Below are 22,808 nucleotides of genomic sequence, written 5' to 3'. Positions count from 1 at the left end.
CGCCTAAACGAATGAACCGATTTTAATTTAGTTTTTTTTGTTTGAAAGGTGGCTTGATCGAGAGTGTTCTTAGCTATAATCTAAAAAAATTGGTTCAGCCGTTTAAGAGTTATCAGCTCTTTTCTAGTTTTCTTGTAGAAAAGAAGGTTACATAACCGTTAGGTTCTTAATATTATGTCAATTGACAAATGTCAAGCTGTCAAGATGGACGTTGCCTAAATACATAATTATTTATTTGAAAATGATGTTTTGGAAAACTCAAATACTTTGGATCGTCGGGGGTGTTATAAATTTTTAATTTACACTTGTTGAACAGCAGTTTCCCTGTGCATTTACGTCAACCCGATTTTCCTGTGACTCAATAAGACTTGTCATTGACTTAAAAATTCATTACGGTATTAAAGCAGGCCATTGACATAGAAAAAAACTAAGTTTCTGAAGATTGACTCATATAATATTTCATAAGTTTATTAGTAGTAGCAGGATATATGAGTTTACTTATGGGGTTTTATCCCTTTGGGCTATTATAAAATTAGATAGATTCATTCAGAAAATTATTAAGTTTAGTTATATTTTGCTAAAATGAACGTACTTAGTGCTAAACCGCTAATTACAAATGCAAAAAAATTACGTGCCAGATTAAAACAACTTTTATTAAACTTGTATCATTAGACCTGTTCTTTTTTATTATCATTTTCGTCAATGTCTTATCCTACCGTTACTTAATAATTAATAAAATACATTAACATGCGACTTTTGGTTTTAATAAGTTGTCTTAGTAAAATCTGAAATCCAAGTTCGCTCATAATAAAATTGCTAGTAAAAGTACATAATATTAATAATAATTATTTTATTATATTGCTAACATGAAACAAGGAATTGAAGTTATTTTTTTTTAAGGTTGAATAGCAAAATCTCACCAGATAAGTAGGTACCTAGGTAATGTCCTGTCGTACCCTAAATTTTTTAAATTTAATAACATATAATATAACATTATGTATATTAAGTATAACATCGCTTACAGCATTTTAGTCATTATATCAGGTTACTGTGTCATTAAATAAAATATTAGGAAATTCTAATTAAAAGATTAATATTTAATTTTTATTAAATATAATCAATATTGTGTCACCCAACAATTATTATTGATGTCTGATGTGTATATAATTAATTAACATACGAGTAGATCTTGAATAAATTAAAATCGTAGGAGGAAAAACGATATGTTGCCAGAGTATCAAAAGATATCTACCTGTTAACATAATATGTGTGATTTAATATGACCGTGTATATTTATAAAGACCTGTATTTATTATTGAACAACAGTACAAACAGGCGATACAACCAAATAACACCAAGTGATCAAAGTTGCGATTAAAATTCAAGAATAAAAAATAATGTCATTAAAAGTGTGGTGTCCACTTTTATTATGTTTAGTAGCAGTTCTAAACATAGAATGCTCTGTCATTAAAGAGGAAACTAATGCAAATGTAAAGAAAGTTGATAAAGAAGTTCCAGGTGAAGTAATAATGCAAAAAAATGATAAAGGAAACGTGGAGTCAAACAATACAGGTGCTGAAGAAGGTCCAAGTGATGTCATAATGTCAGACAATGATAAAGAAAATACGGGTTCAAACAAAACACAGACAAGTGATGAAAATGCTGACGACGATTTGGGAAATAGATTTGGCATAGGTGCTTCCGGAGCTTGTGCATCGGGATCAAAAAGACGTGGACCGATTTGTGTCCAATTTTTATAAGCAGTTGAAGAAACAATCACCCGTGAAAATAAGTGTATAAACCTACAGATGAAGAATTAAACGACACACATACAGAAATACAATAAGTAGAGCACGATACTAACCGATAGAAGATGAAAGAGTAAAACTTTTTTAATTATTGTAATAAAGAACAAAGTTGAATATATATTTTTTTCGCACCCAAGATATTTTAGTTTTTCCTTGCTGTGCCAAAAAAAAAACCAAAATCGCTAGTGAAGAATTCAGGTTGGTCACAATCTTCAGTACCTATAGTTTCTTCACTTTCTTTTGTATCTTATATTTTTTCCTGCATGTTTTTATGTACAATAAAAAATTCTAAATTAAAAAAATTATAACCTGATCTATTAGATATTTTGACTATGAAATGAGTATGGTCACAAGAAATCTCTCACCGACAGGTTCAGTTTATTCCCTTCAAACAAAGCAGTTCATCAAAAAGCTCACAAAATATTGCAAGCAGCAGATAGTGCAAGGTATTTTTTGAGATCAGGGAGAACAGGTTTGCTTCCAATTATTATTTATGTTTTCCTGTTTCTCAGTGACCCTGATAATGCAAAGTTTGATCGAGAGTTTGACAATACTTTCATCAAGGTCCCCAAGCATCTCAAAGCGCTCGGTCAAGAAATTTTTGGTAATTTTTGTAACCTAGACTCATCAATCATTGAAACCTGATAAAGTCCTGGGAAAGACATTTTGACATAGGTAACTACCTAATTTGATTCCTCATAATACTACTTTGCATATTATATTACCAACTAATTAAAATCTTAAGGAGGAAAAATAAGATGTGTATGTACGTAAGTGATACTTGTTCAAAAGGAAACCTGTTAACAATAACTGTTAGCAACAAAATAAGCGTATTCGATCGTATATATATTAACGTCTCCACTTAACCTAACCACAAAGCATCAGGCGACACGACCAAGTGCAGACAGTTCCAAAGCTTAACCACAATCAAATTAAAAATAATGACTTCAAAAGTATGGTTGCCCCTAGCACTATGTATTGTTGCAGTTCTAAATATACAATGCTCTGTTATTAAAGCAAAAAGTAATGATGAAGAGAAAAATGATGAATTAAGTCTGAGTGATATCATAGTTTTTGAATATGACAGAGAAAACGTAAAGCCAAATAAGCCACAGCAAGACGAAAATGATGATAATGGTTTGGGAAATAAATTTGGTATAAGTGCCTTTGGGCGCTGTGCATCAGGATCTCGAAGACGTGGACCAGTTTGTATATGAGAAGCTAAAGAAATTAATACCAGTGAAAAATTACGCCGTGTGCCGAAATACGTATTTTTAAGTTAATGTAACGTCTACTTTTATAGTTATTAAATTATTCTGTTGAGACTTCTGTGATTGTATCGTATTAAATAATAAATTATTTATGTAAATTGATTCTCATGTTTTATTCTGTTTTTATACCCCGACTCAAAAAGAGAGGTGTTATAAGTTTGACGTATGTATCTGTGTATCTGTGTATCTGTCTGTGGCATAGTAGCGCCTAAACGAATGAACCGATTTTAATTTAGTTTTTTTTTTGTTTGAAAGGTGGCTTGATCGAGAGTGTTCTTAGCTATCATCCAAGAAAATCGGTTCAGCCGTTTGAAAGTTATCAGCTTTTTTCTAGTTACTGTAACCTTCACTTGTCGGGGGTGTTATAAATTTTTAATTTACACTTGTCTATCTACTGCTACTAACCAAAATTATAATAAAATGTTAAAATTTTGGTTAGTAAATCATTTGGATAATAAGGTCACAATGTGAGTAAAGAGAAATTCAAAATCTTACACAGACAGGCTTGTAGCATTATCTGACCCTCCCACAACCTCAGCACACTTTTAGAGAACGAAAGTTTTTGTGCGGCAATAGGTCTCAGACTGTGCTATGGGGACAGCTGATGTCAATATGGAAAAGAGATTGAAAAATTGAAATTTATAGACTCTCTCGCCTAAGGGCTGCCACAATGAATATTCCAGCGTTCATTAGTTGGGATGATAGCAAGAGACCCGATGGATTGACCCATGGGAACGACCAATGTACGGTCTATGGCCCCGTGTCATATCAGCCGACATTATTATCAGGGAGACACATCAAGGCCATTGACATAATTATCTGGATCAAGACCGGGAGCCGCAACAGAAATGACTTTGATTTTGACTTTGACAGGCAGTCGTTACAATAAAAAATGCTATATTTATTATTTACCTAAGTATGAGAAAGGGTTTCAAAAGTATCACCTGAACAATGCTTGAGAGGAAACACCTAGTAAATTGTAGGTATTATAATATAGACACATTAATTTAAATCTGCATTAATAATATTGGAAGATACACGTACCTACAAGGAAAATGCAGCTGTTGCAGACGTATGTAAATGTGTACCTAAGTAATTAACATTAGTTGTTGTGTTTATTAGACATTTATTATTGGTATTTCTACAACGCAAAGTTTTTCATTTCCTACGTGGAAAGATAAAATACCTACAGATATATTAATTTGAATGTTATATAAAAGTTATTAACCCCCGACCTAAAAAGAGGGGTGTTACAAGTTTGACCTGTGTATCTGTGTATCTGTCTGTGGTATCGTAGCTTCTAAACTAATTGCTTGAAAGGTAGCTTGATCGAGCGTGTTCTTAGCTATAATCCAAGGAAATCGGTTCAGCCGTTTGAAAGCTGTTATCAGCTCTTTTCTAGTTACTGTAACCTTCACTTGTCGGGGGTGTTAAAATTTTTTAATTTACACTTGTATTGATTTTGTTCATATGTAAAATGTAACGGGCCATAATAATGGATTGATTGACACCTCATTCATCAAAATCGGGTCAGTACTTCAGGCGCTAAGGTGGAACATACATAAATACGAACATACATACATAGACTGCTAAAGTAACAAAGTAACAACTCTTCCTTTCGGCTTTGCGGTTTGCCGTAGTCGGGTAAAAGATACCTAAATTACTCATTTGCGGGGAAAATGTAGGTCTACAGAAAAGGTAGATAGTAAAGACTACATTTTGTGGTTTAAAGGTTGGTCAAAAGGTTCATTCCTGCATACGTAACAAAAATGAGTAATGGAGTTAACTGGAATGGAAAGCATGAGGTTTTATCTTTTTGTTACGAATTAGGTGAATCATTCCTGGTTTTCGGCTTTGTCCCTCAAAATTTCAAGTTATTGGTTGTTTCCAGTTTTCATTGTGAGTTGAGTAGGTAACTATAAAGTAGTAAGTAAAGGTTAACTATGAGTTAAGTGGTGACGATGTTAGTTTTCTATTCTAGGGTCCAGGGTTCGATCTCAACCACGACCTCTATCTAACTTCTCGGAGAAATGAAAATATTATTTGATTTAAGGGAGTTTCTGGGAGTTCTCAAAAGCATGTGAAGCCAGCTTAATTAATCAGCTTAAACCTACACAAGTCTTCCTGAAATTAGGTATAATTAGCCAAATATGACGTCCTGTATTTACGTAACCAGTTATGTCAATGAGTTGTTTATTTATCCTTTCTAAGTATTTAGATATCACGTGTCCAAAAGCCTAGTATTTATGGTTTTTACTGCATAATAAATTAAATAACATGCATCATTTTGTCGATGTTACGTATTTCAGTGCGTATTTCCCCAGGGAAGCGAGCCTGTTAGCCTGAAATAACCAATAATAATAACAATTACAATGAACATTTACCTTTTACCAATTACCAATTAATAAAAACCCTTAATAGCTCAACGGTTATAACAGCGGACTGAAATCCGAAAGGTCGCCGGTTCAAATCCCACCCGTTGCACTATTGTCGTATTCACTCCTAAGCACAAGCTTTACGCTTAGTTGGAGGGGATGGGAAAATATTAGGTTAGTCATTATTAAAAATGACTAACATTATTTTTAAAATAACCGGGTACTTCCTAACCTACTTACTACTAAAAGTACTTGTTTTAGTCGAATGTTTTGGACATACCTACCTATAATACGCCATAGGTCGAGATTGCAATCGGGGTATGAGGCGGGGGGGATGCCCCGCACGTCACCCGCGGTATCCCGCACCGAGTTAAAGCATATTATAGTGGGTGTGCGGGGCCGATTGCCATGTCGACCTGTCGCGAACAATAGCTAAGTATAAGTAGCGATGATATAGCCTATAAGGTGTTGTGAGCCTCCTCGGCCTCCTATTCGGAAGGTCGGGAGTTCGATTCCGGTCATGCACCTGTAACTTTTCGGAATTATGTCCGTTTAAGCAATTAGATAAGATGCTTTGAGGATGAAGGAAAACATCGTGACAGTTCTACATAATGTTCTCAAAGTTAGTTGTGTGAAGTCGTCTATTCCACACTTGGCTAGGGTGGTAGACTATGGCAAAACTGTTTTTTTTTTAAAGAGAGGAGATCCTTGCTCTGTGGTGAGCCGACAATGGGTTGGATGATGATGCTGATGTTATTGCTATTGCCTAACCGATTTTTTTTCAAAATTGGAACTTCCATTAACTGTAGGTAACTATGACTTGTTTCCAATTCCAATAACCATCGATAAAATAGAAACGTAGGATTAATCCTTTTTGGTAAAAAAACCTATAGTCCGTACAAAATGACTTCTCACGCGCCATTTTAACTTTAATATCTTGTATTCATACATCCATGGATTAAGTAGGTATAATAGAAAAACTGTGATTATGATACATAATAATAAAGACTAGTTAATTCCATGAAGAGGTAGGTACCCATAAGGTACCTACCTCACTACTTCATGTAATAGTCTATGGACTCTATGTAATAAATCCACCATAGAGCTTTTAAATAGAACCATAGAGCAAAATGAAAAGTGACAACTTGACAGGTGACGCCAAAACAAAGTGTAATTTTTTCAGCTGAGTGCTTGAATATAGTCGATTAATTTTTATCGATAATTTTTTTTGGACCAGTTTATTACAGCAACAGACCTAAAGCAATTTTATTTTATTCTCGCTACTCTACTTGAATGTACTTACTATGTAGATAAGTATTAAAATAGGAAGACGTATCGACGTGACAAGTTTTAAGTCTCTTTGTATGGCATTCCTCATTTCTGAACCCTTTCCATTAATTTCTTAAGGGTGGGAGGGAGATTTATCTATACAGATACATAAGTAACGTATACGAATAAATGTTGTCTGTTTTATTAAACACGAAAGACAAATCGCGGAAGTATACCTAAATAAATGAAGCCTTCCTAATCCTTAATCCTAGAAACGGCAAATAAATCTCAACACCAGAGATATATGTGCGAGTTAATCAGAACCAACTCCTAAGCCGTCGTCGTAATCAACTTAGATTACCTTTGGGGCCTGGGTACCTACAGCTTAACATAGGGAGGAATAGTATAGGTATGATAAACTTGCATTAAACTTGCAATTGTTTAATTGATATTTTTTTGATACAGAACTCAGATACAAATTATACCTTGACTGCAATCTCACTTGGTGGTAAGTGATCACAGAGTGCATTGGTATACTGTAAGTTTTTTTTTTTTTTTAAAGAATATTAGCCATGTTAAATGACTAATATTCCCCTTTTCTCTCCAATAAGTGATGTAATGCCTATTTTTTATTTATTTATTTACTAGGTTTAGTAACATAAATAAGAAGTTGTATTATATCTACAATACACGTATTCTACGTAACGTGATAAAATTTACAGATTTAATATAAGTACTTATTTAATTAATATTACGGAAATTCTGTGATGGAAATTAATTTGTTTATTTTCAAGAGTACTTACTATTCGGCGTTCAACTCAGCATTTTATTGAATAATACTTACCTATTATGAAATTATTGCGGTCGACGATCCCTTGTGAGAGTTATGAGAACTAAATAGCATGGCGCACTCGGTGATTTTCATGAACCCACTATACATAACGATAGAGTTTGTAAATAACTATATAGATGGCGCTCTTATATGCTTTATGTATTAGCTAAACAGTATTCGAATAGGTGGCAGGATTTATAATTAAGTCGGTAAAACAGATTCCACTGCTTGAATTTGTTATCAGACCTTCAAATGACCTTTAATTCGTGTCCGCTCCTTTCTTAACTATTTTGAGTTTTGACAGTTCTATTCAGCAGCAGTCAGGGTGTGCAATAGTTCGAATTAGAATCTTTTATCAAAATGTAAGTGAAGTTTTTAATTTATTTTTACTCATAAAATACTTTACTTTTATATTAGCGTTAATCTTAATTGGTATAACATGATTTGGAGACATCTTAATAATTATGAATTCATTGCCCACATGATGTAATAATGTTATGATTTTTTTTAATAACTACAATAAATTTTATTTGAATAGTTCATGTTTCTCAAACAAAATTGAATGATAAAAATTATTATATTTAACAGAATACCTGCATTTCTAATTACCTACTTTGAATTAAGTACTTAAATTTACTTATTTTATTTTTGAATGAGGTAGGTAGAAAAATAAATTAAATCTGCAAAATAATATTTGCTACTATTTCATAGAAAGTCATAAGAAGATACATCCTTGCTATTTATTATCTGTCTTTATTAATGAATTAAAATATTTATTACTAATAGATTGCAACACAACCATACATGCCATTTATTTTGGTAGACACTTGCAGCTCTAATTTTAGGATAGAAAGTACTTTTCTTTGGATATCATAAATAAAACTATCACGTTTGTGGCGGCGTATCTAAAGTGACCTCTGAAGGTCACGGTCACCTTAACACCAGAGTAGATTTAATTTTGAGTAATATAACAAAACATACTATATGCCATTAAATATTTTATTTATACCTAAGTTATTTTTTCGTAATAATTAGGTACCTACAAGCTAGGTATTCCGAATTAATTTTATCAATTTTAAATATCGATATTTTTTTTGTTTTCGAATTGTAATGGACATCACTTTTTTCCTAATATCAAACGTCAAAAGGTCAACTGTTTGATCAATCTATTTTTTATTTTTAGTTTCAAAAATAAAAACTATCTGATTGTTGATTGTTTTGAATTTTGATAAGCGAATGTGTGTGTGACAGTTTTTGGTAAGTTTTTTTTAAGTTTTCTTGCATAAATTATATTATGTTATTTTCGTTTTAATAAATATCATAAGTTTAATGTCGAGTATGGGATTTTCCTTTCATTAATTTTATAAGTCGAACTTTTGTTACTAATTTGATAAAAATAACTGCACAATGCCGCCGAAAAAAGGGAAAAAGAAAGGCAAAGGCCCACCGGAATCAGGATGGATGCCTGGATTTGGGACAAAAGGTGCCCTTTCAATTACTTAAACTTCATAATAATATTGATTGATAAAACACCTACAACCTGCCTACAACGCAAACGCTACCATGTCTTTTGTATGCTATTTGTATGTAATCTATGTTTTATACATTTTTTAACAAATGTATTTTAAAAGTATACTAAAGTGATGAGAGTGGAAATATTTGTCAATTTGAAACTGAGATAAAAATGTCCCCTGAAAAAACTCAGTCGGGTAGTTAAATACCTACTCTTAAAACTGTCACAATCTCACAAAACTATTCAAAACTATTATTACCTAACTAGTTACAGTTATTTAAGCACCTTGGCCTTATTTTGATTCAGTATTAAGGAAATAAAATTTATTTAAAATTAGTCAAGGTCTAGTCATAGATCAAGTCAAACAACTTTTTAGAACCGGAGGTGTGTCAAAATAACTTATTTATAATACACACCATTGATCTGGTGACGTAACAGCACACCCATTATGTAAATAATGTTTAATTTTATATTATGTACTTGATAAACTTGTTCTTGTTTTTTAATGATAAAAATTATATAGTCATGTTGTAAAATGTTATCAGTAAGAAGCTTTAGGTGTGGTATGATTGTTTCAACATTTAAGTTTATTTGGTACTTATGAAATTGTGAAGTTATGTTGTGAAAGAATCAGAATGTGAATTTTTTAGTTTTTAGGGTTCTTTAGAACAAGGAACCCTACTGAGGCTTATAGTTTCATTCAGTCAGTTTGGCCCTCTGTCCAGGACTCTTTTCGTCCAGTCCATCTGTTCGTCTATATGTCTGTCACAGCCATTTATATACAACTATAAGAGTTGTAGTCTACTCTGTCCATCTGTCTGTTTATACAAATCCATCAAGAAAGTAGAAATAGTTCAGTAATATTTTGAGGTACCATGAGATTGTTGTCATCCACTTTTGGATATATAAGTCTCTGGTAGGGAATTCACACGCTAAGGTCTTAGAAGCCTAGGTCTTAGGTCTCGAAGCCTCCTGGATCTAATGACTCCCTGCAACTCGTTTGATGTCTTCTGTCCACCAGTAGGGGGTTTTCCAATGCTGCGCTTTTTTTAAATAAATATATAGACTAGTGCTTGACTACTAGCAAATGATGATGCAGCCTAAGATGGAGCGCGCTTGCCTAGAAGTTCCCTGTTCACTCTTGACTTGAAGGTACCCATATTAGAAGTGGGAGGGAAAACTGATGCCGGAAGGGCGTTCCATATCCTAGTGGTTCAGATTAGAAACGAGGAAGCAAATCGCTTCGTACGTGTTTGAGGAATTTCGACTATGTACGGATGCAAACCTTGATGTAGACCTTGCAGTACGATGGTAGAAAGGTGAAGGAGGAACCAGGTCAAAGAGTTCTTGTGCACACTCTCCGAAATATATCCTGTAGAATACCAATAGACTGGCAACTTTGCGCTGATTTCTTGTGCGAAGTCACCATCTGGCAACTTGATGAGTTTTGCGACTTGTTTGATGTCATGTCACTCAGTGGAATGCTAACTCTGTGCTTTCTTGATCTACACAGTACACTTTAAATTTTCCAAGTAATTACCAGGATGTCATTTGTTGTCAAGAGATCTAACTGTCCTGTTTCTTTACAGCCACAATGAGTACTTACTTCCAATACCCGACCCCTGAGCTTCAGGAGGAGCTGAAGAAGATCGCCCAGGCGATTGTCGCTCCAGGCAAGGGCATCCTTGCTGCCGATGAGTCCACTGGTAAGTTTTAGAGCACAACCAGACAGACAGAAAACTGGCAATACAATAGCTGTCGCTTAGATTGGCTGGAATTTACAGTATAATGCTTGCTGCAAATGTGAATTTAGCCAATAGTGAAAGATTTCTGCCAATCAGAAGTGATTGGGAGCATCATTTTGTTACTATGCCTAGAGGTCTGCAAAGAATCGAATGGGGTCTAAGCAGTTACCACCTGCAAAGTGGTGCGAATAAGTAATTTAGTTTATCACTATAAGTATATAATAGTTATTCAATTACACACATTTTGCACAGGATTAACTTTATTATTCTATGTATGATAGGTAACATCCAAGATTGCTTTTATCACTTATTTTTTTGGACTCAATAAATGTAGGAATTATATATAATCCCTTGATTTTTGGTTGTTACAAGAAATAAAATCCAAAAGTTTTTTTATTCAAGTACTTTTGAATCTTCAAGTGAATCTTCTATTGGTTCAGTATTTCCTCCCTGCAAGTTGTATTAAAACTGAACGTTTCTGCTCAGGTACTATGGGAAAACGTCTTCAAGACATCGGCGTTGAAAACACCGAGGAGAACCGTCGCAAATACCGTCAGCTCCTTTTCACCACTGACCCTGTTAGTACATTTTTCAATAATTCAGTTTTTATACATTGCTACTACAATCCTTTCTGATAAAAACCCTGTCAAGTCCGAACTTTTTGTGACGAACGAGTTTGAAATTTGTGATGTCCACAAGCATACGAAGTTGCGGGCATAAGCTATTTTTATTTTAATATAAATTTGAAAGTGTGTTTGTCTGTCTGTTACCTTTTCACAGCACATCTGCTTAAGTAATTTTGACGAAAAGTACCGAGATACCTTGCATTCTGGAGTCGTCATTCGGAGACGAACATAGGCTAGTCGACTTTTTATTTCGTTAAAAGTTTCCGCGTCATAAATCCACGCGGACGAAGTCGCGAGCATTATTATTTATTAAATAAAATATTGCTAGGTACAGGGAGTAAATTGTATTGACTATGAGTTTATCATGCTTTTTTATCTGTTTTCCTTAACCTCGACCACTTGTACTTAGTCGTATTAATGACTTGTGACTTACATCACACAGTCACGAATAGATCTTATGATATAGGCAGGCACTGTGAGGTAACTCAAAACTTCGTTCAGACTTCAGAGTTCAATTTTTTTTATTTCTACATAAGTAATACCATACTCGTTCCAGGTTAGCCCTTAGACTGCACTATCACTTACCACCAGGTGAAATTGCAGTCAAGGGCTAACGTTTATCTGAATAAAAAAATCTTGGATTAAAGGTGCCCCAAAACTAACTTATGCGCAACGTTCTAACGTTCCTACTGCGACAGTTCCACTTAGAAATCTTTAAGTAAAATCTTTAAGCATTATGTTTTGTTCAGGCCATCTCCGAAAATATCTCTGGAGTGATCTTGTTCCACGAGACCTTGTACCAGAAGGCTGATGACGGTACTCCACTGGTCTCCCTGCTCGAGAAGCGCGGCATCATCCCCGGCATCAAGGTCGACAAGGGTGTTGTACCCCTCTTCGGCTCGGAGGACGAATGCACAACCCAGGGTGAGTGAGATAAAACACATTTTCCTTAATGAAGAGTAGGATGGACATATCCAGTTCGGCATCAAGATCGACAATGGTGTTCTATTGAATTGAAGAATAAAATTTGGTACCTAAGTATGCGTAGGCAGCTAGTATGGCATCCATTAAGACGGGAGTTTTGGAAATTTAATCCCTAAGGGGATACATTAGGGGTTGGAAATTTGTGTAGTCCACGCAGACGTAGTCGCTGGAATGAGCTAGTCAATATTTTGTCCAATGTCCAAAGGTTGATTGGAATGAACTCGATTCATTCGAGCATTAATATTTATGCATATTATCATTATTAGGGGCTCGCCGTTTTATCAGTCGATACCAATGTCAAAGTCTCATAAACAACTTAATGATATGTAGAATAGATGATTCAAGAGTGATAAAAATATTCCACTTTATATTTTGTTGTAAAATGTTAAAATTTTCGTCCGAAACAACTACATATAAAACTTAACTTATGCTAAGCAAAGTAGACTTATTTTCGTGGTTCAACTTCGATAATTTGTAAAACTATACTTACGGCGTACTTTAGGCTATAGGTAAGACTAATTTGCGAGTTACAGTCGATACTAGAGCTAATTTCTTAAACTGGACCCTTTCAAGTAAAGATCTTTATATAAATTAGTGGGGATGATACTGTTATTGTCGCAAATAGAATGCCATAAGCCTACTTTGTCGTATTAGTTTACAAATTGCGAAAAACCAAATAAGCTTGAATTTCGCGGGCAGGCCCGTCACATCCATCTTAAGCTGCATATATATCACTTGCCTTGACAACGCATGCTTGGCTTTTAGTCTGCTATTGCCTTGCTCTAATGCATGAACGTAGCATCCACCCAGGGAAATATATCGTATACCCTGAGGATGCTACTTTAATTCCAGTCAAAAAGTGCTGCTCTAACTGGCGGCCATAGGTTTTGACAAGTAAATGTAAAGTGGAGGCGTAGAGGCGACCCCAATAGATCGGAAATGGTCGAACTGATACAGGGTACTCAAAAACCTGCATAGCATCAAAGAATAAGGAGAAGAACCTATTATTAACTTGACCTTGCGAAATGACCGAACGACAACTCAATTAAATTCTCCTGTATTACAGATGTAACTGTACTCTATTATTTAGGAGATTTCACGAAATGTAATATATATCATATCATACTTTTCCACCAATTTATTAATTCGCTGGCACAGTGGTCAGTGACCCAAAAAAGATCTTTGACTTTCGACAATCAGCACTTCTGAAGACCATCTCTGATACCTGAGGTATCCAACAATTGAATGGCTCAAGAATGCTCTTACAGCACAATCCGATAGTTTACAACAAAAAATTTACTTAATATTTTCTTTTCCACTAGGCTTGGACGACTTGGCCCAACGTTGTGCCCAATACAAGAAAGATGGCTGCCACTTCGCCAAGTGGCGTTGCGTGCTCAAGATCGGCCGCAACACACCATCGTACCAGGCTATCATGGAGAACGCGAACGTTCTTGCTCGCTACGCTTCCATTTGTCAGAGCCAGCGCATTGTTCCTATTGTTGAACCCGAAGTTTTGCCCGATGGTAAGTTTGTTTAATCTTTGAAATTACCAGGTTTGGATGGCTTGGTCAAACATTGTGCGGTGTACCCAATACAAGATACGAGTAGCTTGCACTTCGCCAAGCTGCGTTGCATGCCAGTGCATTTTCTCTTATAGGTACCTATGTATATCTACCTACTAATTGATGCCCAGCATCCGTTGCAATGGGATTTGCGTCTCACCTACGTTGTACTGTACGTTGATTATACTATGTGAGACAGCTCCCAGCAAGTGCCAACAACAAGTGTATTATAAAAGCGAAAGTTTGTGTAAGTAAATGTATAGTCTGTGTACGTTTGTTACTGCTTCACGCAAAAACTACTGGACGGATTTGGCTGAAATTTGGAATGGACAAAGATTATATCCTGGATTAACACAAGGGCTACTTTTTATCCCGGAAAATCAAAGAGTTCCCGCGGGATTTTGAAAAACGTAAATCCACGCGGAAAAGTTGCGGGCGTCAGCTAGTTGTATATTTTAAACAATGCGCGGCTTTGTTATCAATAACTGATAATGTCATTGCTTTGCAGGTGAGCACGATTTGGACCGCGCCCAAAAGGTGACAGAGCAGGTCCTTGCTGCCGTCTACAAGGCTCTCAGTGACCACCACGTCTACCTCGAGGGCACACTCCTCAAGCCAAACATGGTAACAACTCGTTACAAAATTGGTATACCTAATACTATTCTGACCCGAAATGCAAGAGCTTAGTATTACATCTTTGATCCGGTTTTTGTTTGTAGCAATCGTAACTTCCTGGGGGAAGGGTTGATTTATTTTGTTTCTAAGATTGGGGTTGTATTTAGGGTTCCGTACCTCAAAAGGAAAAACGGAACCCTTATAGAATTACTTAGTTGTCTGTCTGTCCGTCCGTCCGTCCGTCGTGTCTGTCAAGAAAACCTATAGGGTACTTCCCGTTGACCTAGAATTACGAAATTTGGCAGGTAGGTAGGTCTTATAGTACAAGTAAAGGAATAAATCTGACAACTGTGAATTTGTGGTTACATCATAGAAAAAAATTAAAATGTGTTTTAATTTTCAAAGTAAGATAGCTATACCAAGTGGGGTTTCATATGAAAGGACTTTACTTGTACATTCTAAAACAGATTTTTATTTATTTTTAAGCATGATAGTTTTTGATTTATCGCGCAAAATGTCGGAAAAATACCTGAGTAGGGAACCCTCGGTGCGCGAGTCTGACTTGCACTTTGCCGGTTTTTTAGCTATGTTACTTTGTCTTGATAAGATTGATCAGATTAAAACACTACGCCAATGGCATGACATTTGTGGAATTATTGACCTAAAGAATTCATATCAGAAGTCAAACTGCAGTCCCGCATATTATGACTTGCAAACGAAATTACTAAAGTCTTCTATCTTCCTTGCCTAAAAGTCTTTTAATGTCGTTTACAGGTAACCGCCGGTCAGTCTTGCAAGAAGACGTACACTCCAATGGACATCGGACGCGCAACCGTCACCGCACTTCTGAGGACCGTGCCGGCTGCAGTTCCCGGTATGTTTGCAGTTTTCGGTTTTGTATTCATTTTTTTCTCCGTTCAAACATCTTTTACTCTATGATCTCCTAACAACTTATTGGTCAACCCCAACCCTAGCAACGGGCCGCCCTCAAGCTTGAAGGTGTCAAAAGTCATTTGGTTCTTCTAATCTCTAAATAGTGTTAAAATGTTGTGATGGTTTCTTTTTCAGGAGTCACATTCCTCTCTGGTGGTCAGTCTGAAGAGGAGGCCTCCGTGAACCTGAACGCCATCAACACCGTGGACCTCAAGAGGCCATGGTCCCTCACCTTCAGCTACGGTCGTGCCCTCCAGGCCTCCGTGCTCCGTGCCTGGGCAGGCAAGCAGGAGAACTTGCTCGCTGGACAACAGGAACTGTTGAAGCGTGCTAAGGTATTATCCTCAGACCTTATGGTACCCTAGTACTTGAGATTATAAAGATAAAAACTTCCACATGTTTGAGCAACAATCCAACATCAAAGCAGTGAAGCTTGATCACTGGACAACGGGAACTGTTGAACAGCGCTAAGGTATTTTCCTCTAACTTTATCATAGCCTAGTACTTGAGAATCTTAGCATAAAGGTCAGAAGAAACACATGAACACAGTAGACCTCAAGAAGCTTTGGTCCCCTCACCTTCAGCTACGGTTGTGCCCTGCAGTGCTCCGTGCCTGGGCAGGCAAGCCGGAAAACTTGCATGTTGTACAACAGGAGTAATTGAAGCGTGCTAAGGTAATATTATGTTACTCTTGTACTTGAGATTCTTAGCATACTGACTTGTAAGAAAAGAAGAAACCACCATCAAGAATGTAGACCTTATGAGGCGGTGTAGTCCTTCAGTTATGGTCCTGCTCTCCAGGCCTCGGTACTGTTGCAGCTGGAGAACTTGATATTTTCGAAGCAAGGTAGTGTTGTTTTTCTTAAGTATTATGCATAAATTTTAAGTACTCACTCGCCATTTTAACTCTGTGTCAATAATCACTAAAATCGTACTTTTGACATGACAGTTGACATATATAGTTAAAATAAAAAAAATTCAAAAGAAAAATAAAACCGACTTCAAAAACCAAAAACACTAAAAAGTAGAAAATAATTTTTGTTTAGCTACACATGTAATGTACCTAGGTATGAAGTCGAGCGAGCATATTAAAACAAAATTAGAAATCCAAGAGTGAAGCTCGCCCGACTTCATACCTAGGTACATTACATGTGTAGCTAAACAAAAATTATTTTCTACTTTTTAGTGTTTTTGGTTTTTGAAGTCGGTTTTATTTTTCTTTTGAAAATTTTTTATTTCACAATTTTTAGTGGCCCCACTGTACTATAATATGCTATGCCCAGTTAAAACCCTACTGTTTACTAAGCTATTACAGTGATCGCGAGCAATTTGCTCTTATCCATTGAGGAGTTCTGTTCTCCATCTCCGAAGATATTCATCAGATCTTCACCAAATTTATATGGGACCACCTGCACAGTATACCCTTTCAAACAAAAAAAAAAATTCCAAATCGGTCCAGGGGTCTTTGAGTAATCGGGGAACATACATAAAAAATAAAAAAAAAAATAAAAAATAAAAAAAAAAAAAGATCCCGACGAATTGAGAACCTCCTCCTTTTTTGGAAGTCGGTTAAAAATGGCGAGTGAGTTCTCCTTTCGTACGGACTATAACAGTGTTATTTTATTACCGATTCCATATTCGCATGCCAACTAGTTTTGAATCTTGCTTTATGTGTGTGTGTCCTAGCATATAACCTAATGTAAATTAGTAACCATTATAATAGTAGCTGCTCATTGTAAAATTAATGCATCTCTCTGCAAATATGTCTATTTCCTTCCCGCTCGTTTCTATTTTGATCGAGCGAGAGGTAAATAGACTATCATAACTTTTAATCGTTTTATTAGCTGTTGTGAGTAGCTTCTATAACAATTTTGCCTTAGAATGTAGAATGTAACTAATATATTTGTTTTTCTTTTCTTATGCACGTCCATTACGCATCAATGTCGACGCATCACGGCACATCAACAATCGAAATTTTGGAACATTAAAATCTACCACTACTTTAAAATCCTACGAAATTAATTTTAAAACCTACCACTTATTTGGCTGTGAAAAAATGGGTTGCCATAATTATGAATCGAAAATCGCGTTTTTAAATTAAAATATTTAGGCGAATGGTCTTGCTGTTAGAGGACAATATGTAGCAGGTTCGATTCCGTCGCTCGCTGCTTCCAAATCTAATTTTGTCAAATCACACGCTTACTAAACTGGCTAATATTAGATGCTATCTATTTCTTGGCACTTATACCCTATAAGCTATTCACGAGACTATGAATTGAAAATCTATCTGTCCTTTTCTAAACAAATATCTTGAAAAGGATGGCAGAACTATATTTTTATTGTTATGTTTTATATTTTATGTGCCAAATAAATCGCGTAATTTGCTGTATGAATACATGATAGTGAAATTTAAAAAAGAACAAATTAAATTACATTTTTTTTTTTGATTAACTTGCATATTTTATTTAAACAGTCCTTATTATTAATTATCTGTGGTAAAATTTTGCTCGAATTATGGCAACTCTGCATACAAATAACGCATTTAGTTAAGATTTTTATTTGTATACTAATTTACTCACATTTAAATATTAAAATTGGTCTACACAAAAATTAATTCTATAACAAAAATACATTTTTCACAGTAAAATGTATTATTGGGAATCCTAATTTTTTAAACGTCCATTAGACAATAGATTTTGCATTAGTCAATTCTATATCCATTAGCATTGAACCGATCTCCAAAAATGTTCTCGAATTGAATTACAAATGATTTTTTATAAACATTTTCGGGCTGAATTTCGAATGTTTTTTGAAATCATGTTTGTGATTGGTTGGTTGGAATCCTATATTATCTTCTTTCCGTGGGTCGAGTGTAAACTTCATCGGTTTTTACTAAGCATTGCTGTCAAGTGCAAAAATTATCATATTACGGCAGTGACTATTGCAAAATTGACAGCAAAATCTGTCGTCTAATTGACAGTTTTACGTTTACGAATGAAAATAGCATTTTAAATTGTTTTTTTTTTACTCATTTGTATGTGTGTCGTAGTTAGAACTTAGCTAGTTTTGCTACATCTCCATCTATTTATTAGTTTCCTAACATAAAATCATTGAATAGGCTCTCTACCTATTCAGTGCATAAAATATACAAGGTTCAGTTATTTATAATTTACATGATAGTGTTTTACGTACCTACACTTCAAGGAAATTCAAAAAAAATTTAAAATACAAAAATTGGGGAACTGGTAAGATTCGAACCTACGTCTCTTTTGGTGAACACTTAAGTCAACTCTAGTATGGTGGTCAAGAGAGATGCCCAAGAGAGACACAGGTTCATATCCTTCTAGTTCCCCAAATTTTGGTGTGTATTAACAAAAAATTATTCTAAAATTCAGTTATTAGTTTTTTTAAGGAAAAAAATGATCATTTTTATTACTCCTAGTGACTAAAAATCCGTGAAAAACGTTGAGAATCTTGTACATTTTATGTCAGTCAGTTTTTGTGCTTGTTGTAGATGTTTATTGCACTAACAATATGGAACACAATTATTGCTAACCCTGTTTGTTATCGTTTTCAATAAAACATAGACCTTTGTCGTTTTCTTTTTATTTTTTACCTGACGAAGAAGTAGAACTGACGTGGGCAAGGCAGTTAATATGCTTCTAATGGCCGAATCATACCCACAGACAGTGCAGTCTTTTTGATAATAACTTAGATATCGCCATACAATAATCGCCCGGCGACTTGTCGACCGTGCGTAATGGGCTTAAAACTCGGCTTTATGTACTTGGACATACGGTTGAAATTCATCATATCAAGTCATCACCGACCTACTATCTACTGAGCACGGGTTTTCTCTCGAAATGAGATGGATTTACGTCAAAGTGGGCAAGTGCTAAAAATAACACGCAATTAGTGCGTGCAGCGCCGCCTTCATGCCAAAGTAGATTAAGCTTAGTTTGAGTTGTTATCAAGAAAGCTGCCAAGTTTCGATTTGAGGTGTGTACGTTGCGCCTAAAACGTTCCCACGGCCAATGTGATTTTAATTTTATATAGAAAACTGAAACATTACGGTAATATCTTTAGAACTCTATTATAAAAAAACTGGGCTAAACTGTACAGTACAGTAATCTTTGTTCGTCGCTTAGGTTTTTGAATATCCCATGGAGACTTCGATTTTCCGGGACCAAAACTTACCCTGTCCTTCCCCGGGATGTAAGCTACCTCCGTATATCAGGGCTGTGAAAAGTGAAAAACTAGCTGACAGACGGACAAATACTTTCACATTTATAATATAGACCGTAAAACGGTTAAAATATTATAATGGATTATGATAAGGAAGTCCATAGCGCCTATTCAAAAAATCGCCGCTTTTAGGCAAAATCGTTAACATGCTATTATTTTCTTTCCAGGCTAACGGTCAGGCGTCCCAGGGCAAATACGTCGCCGGATCAGTCACAGGTGTGGGCGCCGAAGCAGGCCTTTTCGTTGCTAACCACGCGTACTAGGCTCGAACACAAAACCACCCCCTAAAAGCTCTTATATCCTAGTACAGCGGCCGGTATACAACGTTGAATGACGTCACTGGAACGTTTTCTAAATGACGTCACTGAAACGTTTTCGGAATGACGTCATTGAAACGTTTTCTAAATGACGTCACTGAAAATTCAGAAAATGGCGTTCCCAGAGGACGTTTTTCGACATAATTCTATCACTATAGAAATAAGAGCTTTTTATTAAAACGCAACTCAAAATCCAAGGCCACCTTTAAGGTTTAAACATTTTTGGCATTTTGTTCATCAAAAGCCAAAAGTGTCACTTAATATTTAAGTTGTCTCCAAACTGATAAGTGGGCATTACAGTAAGGATCTGTTACAAATCAGTAATTTCGTGTATAATATTATCGAATTTGATAAATATAATCGTAAAAAGTTATTTAGTTCCTACAATCCGATCAAATAGGTAGGCATTTGTTCAAAAAAGTTATTGCTCCTGCTTTGCTGTAGGAGTTTTAACTGATTTATTTAAAGTTATATTGAGATAATGCCTGAGGCTAGATTCCATACAAAATAGACACTCTACTATACATAATTACTGTCAGTTTTCAGATGTATATTATGGTTTCAACGTATAGGTACATTTTGTAAGCATAATCAACTTTCAACAAGGGATAACAACGACATAACTACAGAAACACTTAAAATATTCACATTTTGTTTTATGACAGTCTTTAAGCAACGTTGAAAAAACTTTTAAAATAAATACAACAAAATGGCGTCTTTGGCATTAGATGCCCAATAAATTATTGTCTATACGCTAAATGACAAATGAATATAATAATGGCGTTACTCGTAATTTGCTGTATTTTGAAAAATATGTTGTTTGAAGTAGGTATAGGAGAATATCTTAAATATTTGCAGAAAACTATATAAAATTAAAATGTATTTGTCGTTGGTCCGTTGAAGTAGTATATTGTCATAGTTAATGAGATTAGATGTCATTTTAGTTGCTTCACTATATTTGGGTAAGTGTATTAATACGTATATTTTAATAGAAATCTGTACAAAAATCACAGTTTATACATTTGTATATGTCTAGAGGTAAATTATTTTAGAGTAATTTATTTTATAAAATTGTAATAAAAAATACCGTTTACACCCTTGGCTATTTATATTATTTATAATGGTAATGATTTTTACTTAGTTTTTAATGTATTTTGATATTTTAAGAGTAAAATATATCTTATATTATCGATCAGTACGGTAGTTTTATTTAGACCTTTGATTAATACAAAAGTTAAGGTACAAAAGAAATTGACTGATACAAAAGGCACCTCTCGCCGTCACTTACTCCATACAATCGTAGCCCCAATTTCATTTGAATGTTAAGCAACCAAAGTCCATGAAATTTTGCAGACATATTCTAGAAACTAATATCTGTGCCTGTGGTGTTTTAGATTTTTCTAAAAATATGTAGTTTTAAAATTACAGGGGCTCAAAGATTTGTATGAATGAAGAACTTTTAAGACCGCGTAAATTTGAAACCGAATATTTTAACGGAAATCTAGAAAACCACAGGCATAGATATTAGTTCCCGGAACGTTTCTACAAAATTCCATTGAGTATGATTGGTTAGTATTCCAATGAGAGACGAACTACGTTTGTATAGAGCGAGTGACGGAGAGAACCCTCTTAAAAACTTTTGTCCTCCGTATACTATTCCGTCGTCTGCGCTGGCCCTACAAGGTCATAATTTTATTAACACCCCACAAGAAAATACTAAGTTAACCTCGTTTAGAAAACAGGCATTTAAACTTATAATTATTAAGTACTTAGTCAATAAATAGGTACTACCTACAGGCAAGGTGTTTGACCCCTAAAACACTAGGGTTAATTAAGGGGCAAAGACATCTGAAAAGATTTCAGGGATACTTTAATGGGAATAAATTATGAATTTTAATAACTTGAGTGCCTCTCGAGTTTTGGGGATAAGATGATTAAAAGTTACCTTTACATTTTAAATTGGATAACTGCCTAAAGTTTCTAAATTAAAGGTAAGTAATTTTTACCTACCGTCAAATCAAGCAACATGATTCTAACTTTACTAATCGAACATTAAAATATTCATGGAAAGTAACATGACATCTCAACAAAAGGGCAAAGACTTACATTCATTATACTGGGTGTGTTTCCATTGTAGCTAGCTAGTTATGATTCTATCTTACTTAATTTTCAACTTCTAGCGACGTAGGTAGGTACCTAATTAATTCTGACGTATTCTGACATTTTCTGGATATTTTACTGTAGCTTGCTACCTATGCAAAATTCTTTTTGACATGCAAACTGTAGAATCAAGTACCTTCTGCGGTGTTCCCATTAGATTACAACATAAGGTTATTCAAGGGGCGAACCAACAAATTCCTGCAACGCATTGGCGGTTCCTCTGGTACTGCAGTTCGAGGGCGGCGGTAATCACTTGCCGCCTGCTCGTTTGCTCGCTATTTTTTATTTTAAATAAAAGACGCAAATTAAACACGTAACGATTGACGTGCCGTAACCAAACAAATCAATGGGAACGTACACAAGTCTATATGCTCTATGTAAATGGGTTCACTACACAATATTGTACTTGCCAAGTTGCCTCGTGCTTGCACATAATGAACTTACTTGTTTGTTTATTTGGTCTCGTGCAAATCTACAGGGTGTTACCAGAACGCTATCAAAAACGAAGACTGATGATTACTGATAAGATACCATTAAAAAAAAACTACGA

At 35.1% G+C, this 22,808-nt stretch overlaps 1 protein-coding gene across 3 annotated transcripts; it reads left to right on the top strand.

Moving 5' to 3' along the window:
• The first annotated feature begins 7,779 nt into the window (after positions 1–7,779).
• Positions 7,780–21,293, top strand: LOC123870636 (fructose-bisphosphate aldolase). Of its 3 annotated transcripts, XM_045913982.1 has the most exons (10): positions 7,780–7,917; positions 10,658–10,774; positions 11,300–11,391; positions 12,189–12,363; positions 13,746–13,949; positions 14,497–14,612; positions 15,378–15,477; positions 15,672–15,871; positions 17,647–17,721; positions 19,949–21,293. In XM_045913982.1, exons 2-10 carry the CDS (start codon positions 10,663–10,665, stop codon positions 20,042–20,044), a joined length of 1,170 nt encoding a protein of 389 aa, XP_045769938.1. In that variant the 5' UTR covers positions 7,780–7,917; positions 10,658–10,662; the 3' UTR covers positions 20,045–21,293. The 3 variants fall into 3 exon arrangements, with proteins under 3 accessions (XP_045769938.1, XP_045769936.1, XP_045769937.1); XM_045913980.1 differs by lacking the exon at positions 17,647–17,721; XM_045913981.1 differs by lacking the exon at positions 19,949–21,293 and having other exon boundaries at positions 17,647–19,129.
• Positions 21,294–22,808: the final 1,515 nt, after the last annotated feature.

This window comes from Maniola jurtina, chromosome 13 (assembly GCF_905333055.1).
Source record: "Maniola jurtina chromosome 13, ilManJurt1.1, whole genome shotgun sequence".
Taxonomy (NCBI): domain Eukaryota; kingdom Metazoa; phylum Arthropoda; class Insecta; order Lepidoptera; family Nymphalidae; genus Maniola; species Maniola jurtina.
This window is presented reverse-complemented; position numbering and strand designations above follow the sequence as displayed.